The sequence below is a fragment of the Balaenoptera borealis genome (assembly GCF_965194805.1).
Source record: "Balaenoptera borealis genome assembly, chromosome: 6".
NCBI lineage: Eukaryota > Metazoa > Chordata > Mammalia > Artiodactyla > Balaenopteridae > Balaenoptera > Balaenoptera borealis.
This window is the reverse complement of record NC_138863.1, coordinates 114,186,887-114,199,149: the sequence shown is the minus strand read 5'-3', so window position 1 is coordinate 114,199,149 and position 12,263 is coordinate 114,186,887. Positions and strand designations below refer to the sequence as shown.

The window sequence follows — 12,263 nt, the reverse complement described above, 5'->3', positions numbered from 1 at the left end:
TCACAGACTCTGACCCTGCTCTGGTGCTCTGGGTCTGCCAGCATGCTGTTTTATTACCTCTGGAAGGTTCAGTGCCAAGACACAGTGCAAGAGTCAGAAAGAAAACCAGGTGTATAAAAGTAATTTTCTGCCTTCTTTCAAGAAGGGAAACTGTCACCTTCAACTCTCAATAATTCTATGTATCTATCACATCTATCTTCATCACCCAACCCTTGGCCTACAAGGTAGTTGGTAAGAGTTACAGATGGTTAATCCTAAAGAAAGTACTGCTGAAACCACTCATATTAACCGTCTCTTGTTACCAATGGGAAAGCAAGGCTCTGAATGCTGAAAGGACTTTCCCAGGACCACACAGTAAGTGGCAGAATCTGGACCTGAACTTCACATCGCAGAGAAGGAACCAGGGATGGTATCTGTAAAACTAAGCAGCAGGAGAGCACAGTCACCAAGCAATCAGAACAGAGACCCTGATTATAGCAGTGTGCCACCAAATACTGCCCCAGCTGGACTAGAGTGGATGTCAGTAACATTTTAAGAGATCAAGAGAAAATGTGCCCCTTATTTGTTACCTAAAGCACTTAGCTAATAAAAATGATAATTTACTTTTAGTTGTTGGTTGTTCTCTTTTTTCACTTATTTTCCCCCACTGTCTTCCATGCCACTAATCCTTTGAAAACTTGCCCTCTGTTTGGCAGCCCATGTCATTGTTATTTATGCTGAACGCCCTTGACTTCAAGTGTGTGTCTATCTTAACAAAATTCTAAGATTTTCTCTGCAAGTACACACTTTATAGACTTTCAGGTCAAGCCCCAATTCTGTTTTTAATTTTTTTTAATTGAAGTATAATTGCTTTACAGTGTTATGTTAGTTACTGGGGTACAGCAAAGTGATTCAAATATATACATATTCTTTTTCAGATTCTTTTCCATTATAGGTTATTACAAGATATTGAGTATAGTTCCCTGTGCTATACAGTAGGTCCTTGTTGTTTACCTCATTTATATATAGTAGTGTGTATCTGTAATTGATTCTGTTATTAAAAGTAACTCGATCTATGTGTCTACAATTTTTCTCCAACTCACTTTATCCAAGGTGATAAATTTAATATTTTAGGCCTGGAGTTTTATCATGGATTTTTTTTTTTAACTTCCCATAGTCTCTCAATCCCTTTCTTTCAAAATTATGAGATATTCTTTCATTGCTTCTGTTAACAAGGTTGTTTGCAGCCCAAGATATAATTGGTAGATAATGGGAGTAAAACTGGGGACAGAAATACATATTTGATTACTGTTACCGGTTGGAGCCTGTCCTATGATGTGCAGTGACCCATCATGCAGACAGGACATGCCTCAAAACTTCTTACTTTAGGATTGAATTTTGAAAAAAGCATAAAAGTCTGGTGAAGCAAGCATTCTTCCTAGCTTTATAAGTCACTAACAACACATTCACATCTTCATTAAGTGTCCCATCTTTAACTTTCTAAGAGTAACTATCTTGAAACTGTGGATCCCCTTTAGCACTGGCACACCACTGAGACAAAGGACTTTTTGCTATACTTGCTTGATCTTTTTCTTGCAATGGACTTACCAGTAAAGGCAGGCTTATCCCTAATTAACACATGAGCTGTTAGTAATTTCTCTTCTTAAGTCATCATCAATTCCTTCAATGGCTTAAGGAAAGTGTTTGGAGGATCGATAACATGCTAAGTCACTTAGGTACAAAGATGACTAAAACATACTTCCAATTGTCTCTATGCTTTCAAAGTAAGTGAAGTGTTATGCTTGATGTTGTATGTCTTATGCTAAGCACTATGAGAGAGGTGAGGTACCAGAAGATTGGTTCTACAAGTCAAAGACCTTAGGGGAACAAGACCCCTGTCATGAAAAAATAAGACAGTGTGTGATCGAGAGCCACATGGTTGGAACTGGTATAGAGGTCATTGAGGGTATGGATAGAGCTGCTGTCACATTTTGGAATATTCTCTGGAAGTGAAGTTCTCATTAATTGGTGTGTGTGTGTAGGGGGTGTTGGGGAGGGTTGGAGCAAGAACCAGAGCATCCCTAGGGTCTAAGTGAGAGATGTCCCCTACTTGTAAAATCTAGTACTAAATGGAGCAGTACAGAGTTGAGATCTGCAGTGGCTTTAACTTTCTCTCTCAGGCAGACTTACATTTGGTGAAAATCTAGGCTGATCTCCGTAGAGAATTCATATACAATATTTAATCAACAAGTGCAGATACTGAGCATCAAGTAAGCCAGGTTCTCATAAAGCAACCTTGTGAAGGTTCCTGAGCCATGGAACCAGCCATTAGGTTGCCAACCTCAACCAACTCTGCATTTGTCTTCTTAGAAGTGTCCTCTGCCTTGGGAAATCTAGAGGGTGCTTCCCCCAACTACTTTACAATTTCATCCTATTCTGGATTCTTTGATTCCAGGGAACCTCTCCATCCCGGACTCTTCGTTGGATTATTTATGAAGTCTAATTTGTAATACAAAAACACAAAATGTACTATAGTGAAAGTCTTAGAGGGGAAAAAAATGCAGTTTGTATTTTCTTATTTCACAGAGGCTCCAACATCTCTCCCCGGAATGGAAGGATGGAGGTGGGGTTCTAAAATTCCCTCCCAGGCCTCTGAATACAGAAGGCGCAAAAAGAACAGGAGGTAAGCAATAAATAAATAAATAAATTTACTACTGTAAACTCCAGAGTTACCCACATAGAGAGATATGTAGAGTTATATCCTAACAATCAATCCCTTAGGGGAAAAAAAATCACAAGTATGCTCATGCACTAACAAGTTAGTGATTTTTTTCCATTAAAATTAAAATTAAATAGACGTCCATGGTAAATTACCCATTTCATTCCTCCTCCCAGTTTAAAAAAAAAAAAAAAAAAAGGCACTTTGTCACTCCTTACTGTGGGTGTACTTCACTGTCAACACATGCATTTATGTCAAGCAGGTCATTTATATTTTTGCCTGCTGGAGTTTTTCTTCTTTCAACTTAGTAGGGAATATTTGTGATCTTTATTACCCCCCAATAAATCTACAAAATGCCTTTTGCTTGAGGCTCTTTATTTTAATTTCATATAAATAAATCACATTAGGTTCCTGGCTGTCATATTAAGATAAGCATGGATCTAAAAATAACAAATGTGTTTAAGCCAAATTTTTTCAGATTACACAGTGGTAAATTTCTCTGGGTCACCCCTAAATCCTATTGATGTTGAAATATTTTGTGGCACTTTAAGAGTGTTTCTTGAAGAACACAAACCTATTTAAACTAGAATTAGAATTATCTTCCGATCATCTACGGACCTATTTGTACAACATTACTCAACTCAAGCTTCCCATGGTTGCAATAAATCCATCTTTAATGTGGGGATGTTTCCCCAGTTACAGCAGAGGGCAGTTTTATATCTTTGTGGGTTCATCTAATGCCTCTATCTATACTGTGTTTTATTTATTAAATATAAACAGCTCTAAACCTGAAGTTCTCATCATCTTAACATAGAGTTATACTCAAAAGTCTCAAAGGCAGTCCAAGTTCAATCTATCCAATAACCAATTCTTCATCTGCCCTCACTCCACCAGACCTGCTCCTACACAGGACTCAGATCAAACCACCAGCTCCTTGGGGAAACCTTTGGACTTTTGAAGGACAGTCTCCTAAAATGTGTTTTACAGATTCCTCCACTCAGCCTGGGGTAGAATAGTTTTGATAAATGTATGTGAATTTTTCTTTCAAACAAGATTTGTAGTGAAGAGGCAAAGATAAAACCCATAAGGTTTTAAAGAGTCTATTTTGTACATTTATTCAGTTGGGACCTAAATATATATTCTCTGATAGATTAACATGGCCCTTTAGTTTAAAGGGTGGACAGATTTTATAAGAGACAGGAAATCATATACATATAAAGTTAGTGTAGAGTTTCACTCTGGCATTTTTGGTATCTCCTTGCCTCGGATGACTTGAGTTCAAATACCGGGCAACTCCTTAAGTAGATAAACATGCAGATCACATACAGGTCAGCTGAATAAATTATAATGTTGATCAATCCTAAAGTTAAAGGTCAAATATGAACCTGGGTGATCTTCTAATTCGGTAAATCCAGATACCTTTCTGGATTTAGTTCTGTTAGCCCCTTCTGTTACTGAACAAAAGTCAGAAAAAGATGTTACATCTTTACTTAAAGATAAAGATGTTACTTCACCCAGGGCTTCAGAGCTATGAGAAGCCTACATGCTCCCTTGTTCATCAAAAGCAGCACCATCCGTCTATAATAAGAATCCTTGGGGATACATCTCAGCACACAGCTTTCCCCACCAACGTCCAGGGGTGACATCACCACTGAAGTATGTGGCAATACCCAATTTCCAGAGCCCTGATTTATTCTCCCTTGTGCTGGGCAGAGGGCATGACTGAGAGACAAGACTCTTATCTTGGCAGGGGTCTGGGACTGTCTGCCTCTCTGGAACAACCCCTGGTGGGTAATTGAGAAGTGACATTGATGGGTTTCCAGGGTGGCCCTGACGCTTGCACTTGCCCCGAGAAAGCAGCTATGGTTTAGAAATCCAGCCCAAGGATTGAGAGGAGGGGAAGAAAATGTAAAGCTTGCTAGCCCTGGTCTCCTTTGACCTCAGCAGACTGAGACGGGGATGCAGAGGTGGGAAACCGCGCACTGTTATTCTGTCGGCGTAGCATGAGGTTTCGCTTTTATTGCTAGCAGAGAGCGCTGAGCTCTTTGTCTGCTACAGTCTATCCCCCAGAGGTAGCCTCTTTTTCTCTTGAAGGGATGTAAAAAACAAATCACAGTTCTTATTTTATTTGGTGTCCACCATTAAGAATTCATGCAGAGCAATTTTACTTGTTGCCAATTAAGATCTCCCAGTGGAAGTCTATGTTTTAGCAAAGGCAACCTGTTTAATACTCAGCATCACTTTAGTCTATGTAAATTAACCCCTTGAGGATAGAGACGTGCTAATTCTTAAGATGCCTGAACAATTCGATTCTAAGAACCAAGATACACAGAAGGTAAATCTCCAGGAGGCTCTGGGCTTGACTTTTCTCAGGCCATGTGTGCTTTTGCCTCTTAACTCTATTTTACAACTACAAGACAATTTCTGTATAACGTGTTAGCAAAGGATCTTCTTTTCCCCGAGATAGAATGATAGCATGTAGCATCTCAGTAAGCAGTTTTAATGTCACTCACATTTTACCAAAACTAAGACTACTGCTGAAGGAAATTTGAGGCACTGGTGTCAATTATCTCCACCCCAAAATGTATACATATATCAAATGATGGAGAACACGAAAGAGTATTTGGAATGTGGATCATTTTATTGCACTGTTCACTCTACTTAGATAAGCAGCATTTTGAATCATGGTGGGAAGGAAAACAAAGTTTTTGTCCAGTTTTTTTTCTATATCTTTCCTTAGGTTAAGAATCACAAATAAGCCAGAATGCAAAAGTCTATTTTGAAGAATTTTGGATACACTGAAACTATCATTTTATTGTTGGAAGGGATGGGCCTTAGGGACTCTTACTGCACCCAGAGATCTAGACATGCTTGTCAATTAAACTCCTCTTGGTGATGTAGGGAACCACCATTTCTCCCCCCGGGAAGCAGGAGTTAACTGCTTTACCAGGGCAAACATAGCTTGTAATCAGTGGTTCTTCAGATTCTTGGAATTTGGTATTGAGGCTCTGGTTACCCCTCAGAAAAATGGTAATGAACTTGGGATTGGCTTTCCCACGTATCTATCTTCCCCTTTGACCAACAACCCAGACTATTTGCTGCTCTTTTACAAGTCACCCATCCTAGTACCTGTGAAGTAAGGGGAGAAGGATGAAGAAAGAGGTACCAGCTATGTTTTTGTATATTTGGCTACCAAACTAGATAGATCACCATTTCCCAAAATATGTTCCTTAGACCTTTAGTCAGAGTAGATGCTCCAAGAAAGATAGGATTTGGGAATTTTTTTGAGTCAAAATTATATTTTATAGTCTATATTTGATATGCATATCACATATTAGCAATATAAATGGCTCTGAATAGTTCTACAATTAAAATAAAATCTTAAAGCTTGGTTTTACCTAGTATACCTCAAATCTGACCACAGAATACCTTTATTTTTCTTAAAATATCTGTACCATAATGTACTAGTGTTTCTTGGGATATGCTTAGAAAAATGCTTATGTAGATGATTCTTTAGATCACTGGTTCTTACCAGGGAGAGGAGAGGATGTTGCCACTAGGAAGCATTTGGAAAATATCCGGAGACATTTTTGGTTGTCACAAAGGGGGATGGTACTGGCATGTAGTGGGTAGAGGTTAGGGGTTATGCTAAACACCTTATAACACACAGGACAACCCCACCCCCATGATTAAGAGTAATCTGGCCCCAAATGTCAACAGTGCCCTGCCTGAGAAACCCTAGCCTAAACATAGCTTGTTCAAATGAAACTTCGATCTGGCATCTGTAGGTTGGCAACTGGCACTGTGCATTCACCAGATCTTGTCATTTAATTTTGGCCTTGCAAACCTACTTATTCTTCACTTACTTACAGGCTATTGATAACTCTGTCTGCAATTCAAGCTATGAAAATCTGAAATGAATGCTTTGACATTATCTGGTTCAATCACTGGCAAGCTCTTAGGTATCTGTTATATTAGTCACTTCTACCCCCCGTTCTTTGAAGCTTCCCATGACATGTATTAAATACTACATAATGATCCAGCTGTATAATTATTCTAGAAAAATAAGATTATACCTATCTCTACATGTCATATATAGGTAATGCCTTTTTTTTTAACACCTTTATTAGAGTATAATTGCTTTACAATGGTGTGTTAGTTTCTGCTTTATAACAAAGTGAATCAGCTATACATATATGCCCATATCTCCTCCCTCTTGCGTCTATGCTTCATGTAATCTTAGTGCTCAGTTATCTTAAATACTAGCTATATTGATACCTTCTTTTTATAGCTAAGGAAACCCAGTCTCAGAGATGTTACCCAGTAGCCAGTTTGGATGGGCCAGGACCAGGGTCCATGTCTCCAAAACCTCCAATCCAGTCTTATTTCCATTTCTATAGTGTTATGCTGCTTCTATTTGTCATACATAATTTCACATATGTGACATGAAAGAGTAATTAACACCATAAATATTCATGAATTCAATTTGTATTTTCCAACTGTCTATGTTCTAAACTCAATCTGAGGCTGCAAATGGATAAAGATTTCTGTCAAATATCAGGAGAAAGACATTCTCAGCAGTTGTTTTCTCACACCCTTTCTTGTCAGTCACAGATATATTTAGCCAAATAGAAATAGTAACAGATGACACAAAAATCATTAAGTACAAAAGAGCATTTTTCTCCTAATCTTAACTTTCCTCATTTAAACAAATAAATGTACAGAAATGTATGATCACATTTCAACATTGACTAGTAAACAAGTTGTCACTGGGTGTGTTTATTTTTTTCTCATCAAGCAGGGAGAGGCAGAGCAAATTAAACCCACCCAGACTTGTACTCAAGTCTTAGACTAGGTTCTAGATCCTGACTCCACCCTCTTCTTCAGATGAATTCACAGAAATTTTTTTCTGCTGGTATCAAAACACAGTTGAGCTAAATGCTCTTTGCCAGACAGCTATATTTGAACTCCACGAATTCCTTTGCAATTTGAAAACCCAGAGATAGATTATAGGTCTATTTCAGTAGAATACTAAACAGGACCCCAAAATAACCAGTTATCTTGAGAGTATGATTACAGCAATATATTTGTGTCACAGCACATGGTTATGCTATAAAAAAGTGACTAAAGACTATTAAAGACTAGGAGATTCCTCCACGAAAATAAGACTTTTAATTCTTAGACCCAATCTTCTACCATTTGTCCAATTCTTTTATCATTAAGCAAGAGGCAATAACAGTATGACATATGTTTACCATGTTTTGATCAGTCCTCAAAGATTGTGGCCATAAATTAATGCTGGCTACTATTATTGTTGGAAGATCGAAATATTCAATTTTTTCTTTTAAGTTTCTTTTAAGCTATACTTAAGTTAGCTTAAGTATAAATGGAAGACCATTAGTTAATATCAGCAGCAATGACAAGTAACCTATTCCATGGAATTTGTAACAGCTACAAATTAAAGGCATAATAAAAATCAGAGGAAGCGTATACTGAGTTATGGGAATGCTTGTTTAACTTCAGACACTTTAGTTGTGCTTATGTACATGACATGCCTTTCCCATGATGCTTGACATATCACACAGTCTACCCCAACTCAAGAAAGCATTTTAACTATTCAATCAAAAACAGAAAAATAAATCCCCACTGCTCACTGTCACTCACAAATCGTTCACCATAAAAAATTTGGCTATAGTTGCAGTTGTGATATTGTAATAACCATCAGAAAGCCTATCACTGTAAATCAGTCAAGATCTGTTTGCAAAATATAATCACGTATAATTTTACGATTCAATAAATAGTATGTAAATCTGCTATTATTGGTTTTCATTTTCTTTTCAATACTACTATTTCCATTTTCTCACTGGTAGTTATTCTGACTATTCAAATGTCATCATTGCCCTTTACTGTTATTCAAATGAAGCTTTTTTATTAGATCCTCTGACACTATATAAAAAGCTTTGCTTCTTCACCAGCAATAATCCTACTTCGAAGGAAAATGGAAGTGACTGCCCGCAAAATTCTGAGCTCTTACTTTATGTTAGGTTATGTTTGCACCTGAAATGAGATTTTAATTTAATCATATCAGAGGAAACCAAAGGTTTTTATTAACCACCTTAAGAAAGCAGGAAAATATTCTTTTCCATGTAGGTTTTTTGGTTCAAAAACCTGTGAAACTATTATTCCTCTTCAGTGATGTGTATAAGACACACTGACCAAATTAAACTCTAATTTCTCTCATCAAGATGGTATTCATCATCTGTGCAGTTTTTCTTTTGAAAAAATAGGGTAAAATTATTCTATACAAATAGTTTAAAGAAAATGTTACAACTCAGTTACATAACCTTTTAAGCATACTTTGTAGTAGATCTACAGAAAATATAATTTAAAAGGCATATAACCATAAATACACTGCTGTTGGTTTTATTAATACAACACACTGGTTCACAAAAGAAAACCTGGTTAGAGCTCCCAAAAAGAAATCTAACAAATATTGCAACAAGTTATTTAAAGTTAACTGATGTGTCTCTTAGCAGCAAGCAGACCTGAAAACTGTACATTTTTGTTGTATCCTACCAGCAGCTTTTCTAGGTAGAGAAACAGAATATTGTCTATTACTATAACCACAGATCTGTTTTCTAGTAGGAAAACTAACATGAGAGCAGAACAAATGAAAATATCAGGCATTTTGCCCAAGAACTAGGATTCCTCAGAGAAGATGAATTTCAAGGTTATTAGGATTTGTTACAAGGGTGCATGTAGAACAGACAGCATCAGCTGGTACAGAGACCAAGGGTGATGGATTTAGATAAGGTCGGACAAGAAATCCACAGGGTTAGGTCATACTTACCTGCTTAATATCTCTGTGTACAGAGAGAGCACCGTCTTCCATGACATGAGGAGACGAGAAATAAAGGACGTTAGGGGCTTTTTGCCCCCTGGGAGACAAAGCTAATTATATTAAACAATTCTTGTGCAATGTAAGGTATCATGTAATTGAGCACTAGCATATTTATTCCGGATAACAAGAGCTATAGGAATTTAGTAAATGGAATTCAGAGACCATACTAGCATCTAGGAAGACCATGACCACATGGACCCCAAAGACCTAGATAATAATATCAAAATAATCTCCATTCCCAAGAGGCCTCAGGGAATGAATAACTTGGGAATATGACTTCTATGATACTTGCCTCTTTTTCCAATTTACCTGCACAAATGTTCTCACATACCTTTCCTTACCTAGACTCAGGACCCACCACATAGAACAAAAAACTAAACATGGGAGACCTATACTACAGCATTCTTGAAATACATATTCTTTAATATGAATTAAGAAATTTTAAGCAGAAGTGTTCAACCTTTCAATTATAGAAAAACTTAAATAATATTTAAGCAGGCCAGGGCCAGAGAATTTGGGTCCTAGTTTCTACAATATAAGTATGCTGCATGGCCTTGGACAAATTAATTCCTTGACCCTGACAAGTGTTACGATTTCCACCATCCTCCCAGTTCTGAGCAGGTCCTTCACTCAAGGACAACTTTTGGCACCACTGTTTTACTTTAATTTAAGGAATGGAACTCTCTAGGTAGCCTCTGCTGATTTTTGCCCCCAAAGGTGCTTTTGGCACCAAGTAGAAGAGACCGTTTGCCAACTCCATGCTTCTGTGATCAAGATCAAATTTATAGATGCTGCTATTAGTTAAGGATGTGGATTTAACTCACCTCCAGAGACTTCTGTGTTGCTCCTCAAGTTGAGTCAGCAGATGTTCAATGTATTTGTTGGAGTCTGTGTATTCCTGCACATACAGACGCACAAAGACAAATAAGGCCTCATCACCATAGGCACAGGATTCTAAGACCATCTTGATCTCCACAAGAAGATTTTGGACAAGATAACCCCTTGGTCCCTCCCAGTTCTAGGAGTAGATGCTTCTGTGACATATACGCATAGTCATTTGGGGATGAATAATATTTGCCCCATATCCTGTGATCACTCCATGAACAAAGAACAGAAGAGAAATGGAGTTCTATCAAGTCAGCATAAAAATCCTCTTATTCACAGAGAAAAGCTAAATTTCATAGTCATTTACACTGTGGTCTGTTCTGCCATATAAAAGTAAGGGGTGGGGGAGGGAAGTGAGCCAAACTTACTTTCGCTGTTGACCTTAGAAGATGAGGAATAAATTAGACAACACAGGTCTTGATTATACTGGTTTTACACAAATAATTTCCGAGCAAAAACACTATTTTTGAGCTACATAGAAGCTTTATATATTCACTGCCTTCATTCACTGGGCATGTCATTTGTATTGATGAATCACATGTTTGTTTTCCTTCATCTCCTTATATGAACAAAACAATGTAATTTGGTTTTGGTGTTTCTTTTCTTTAATTTTTATTTTCTTTTATTTATTTTCTTAGAAAATCAATCTTTGGCTTCTAAGAGGTTATAAAGGCAAGGTTTATCTTGTTTAGAACTATGTATAAAGTTTTGTAAATCAAATTATATTTTCAAGAAACATTTCCAAAAAATGAGGGATTCCTTTGAGGCATGAGAATTGCTCATAAAATCTATAGGTTATTAAATCCGATTTTTTATATTTGTGATTCCTGAATATGAGGTTCACATGCAATAGTTTCAACTGCTAACTATGTAGAAAAATACAAAAAAAAATTTGTATGATTTATTTCATCCTGAACCTGATACTTCTTTCCCTTTCTGTATGAAGATCTAGCCCACAGGCCTCTGTGCCTACATTACAACTACCTTAGACGGAACAGTGTGCAATGATTTCAGTTTTAAGGCACGCATGAAAGTTATTGTTTCATTTCTTATAGATTTAAGGTAAACTGGGAACTCTGGTTAATACTGCTACTTTTTTTGTTACAGATTTATGTTGATAAAATTCTATATAAAATCTGTTGTTCCTATAAAAGTATTCACTATAATGGGCAGGAGCAGGGGAGTGGAAGAAACACAGTAAGAGTTGACCTGATATAATGGAAAGAGCCCTGTTCCAAGTTTCTGGACCTGGATCTACCTGTGTAGCCTTGGAGAAGCCTTTTTAACTTTCCACAATATTTCAGTTAGACTAGAGAGTATCCCAAGTCCTCATCTAGCTAAAACTGTTAGAATTCTATAACACTATAATTCTACTGCAGAAAATTAGCTAAAGAGTTTTATTCTAATTAATACACACATTCAGTTTAGTTATTTAAACAAGACCATTGGGCACATCAAAACCAAAGCAGAAATCTCTTATCACAGGAAGTTGCAGTGGTCTGTGGTTATGTTATTAAGTATCCCGAACAAGCTTTAAACACGATTTATTTATTTATTTATTTTTAATTAATTTATTTAATTTATTTATTTTTGGCTGCATTGGGTCTTCATTGCTGCTCACAAGCTTTCTCTAGTTGCGGCGAGCGGGGGCTACTCTTTATTGCAGTGCGGGGGCTTCTCACTGCGGTGGTTTTCTTTGTTGCGGAGCATAGGCTCTAGGTGCATACGCTTCAGTAGTTGTGGCACACGGGCTCAGTAGTTGTGGAATGCGGGCTCTAG

General features: G+C 37.2%; 1 protein-coding gene and 1 long non-coding RNA gene across 19 annotated transcripts in view; one reads left to right on the top strand and one right to left on the bottom strand.

Annotated features, from left to right (window-relative positions):
* Positions 1 to 12,263, bottom strand: part of NCKAP5 (NCK associated protein 5) — a 1,102,730-nt gene that overhangs the window by 635,950 nt on the left and 454,517 nt on the right. For all 18 annotated transcript variants that reach the window (XR_014246257.1, XM_082397785.1, XM_082397783.1 and 15 more), the window contains one exon: positions 10,424 to 10,497. Coding sequence is in view for 17 of the 18 variants with exons in the window: in XM_082397785.1 (XP_082253911.1) it covers positions 10,424 to 10,497 (74 nt within the window). In the remaining variant the exon portion in view is untranslated. The remainder of the gene's footprint in view (positions 1 to 10,423; positions 10,498 to 12,263) is intronic.
* LOC309631475 overlaps positions 1 to 12,263 on the top strand; it is a 104,158-nt gene that overhangs the window by 27,371 nt on the left and 64,524 nt on the right. Inside the window, exon 2 of the long non-coding RNA XR_014246292.1 lies at positions 2,566 to 2,662. This is a non-coding gene — a long non-coding RNA (uncharacterized lncRNA). The remainder of the gene's footprint in view (positions 1 to 2,565; positions 2,663 to 12,263) is intronic.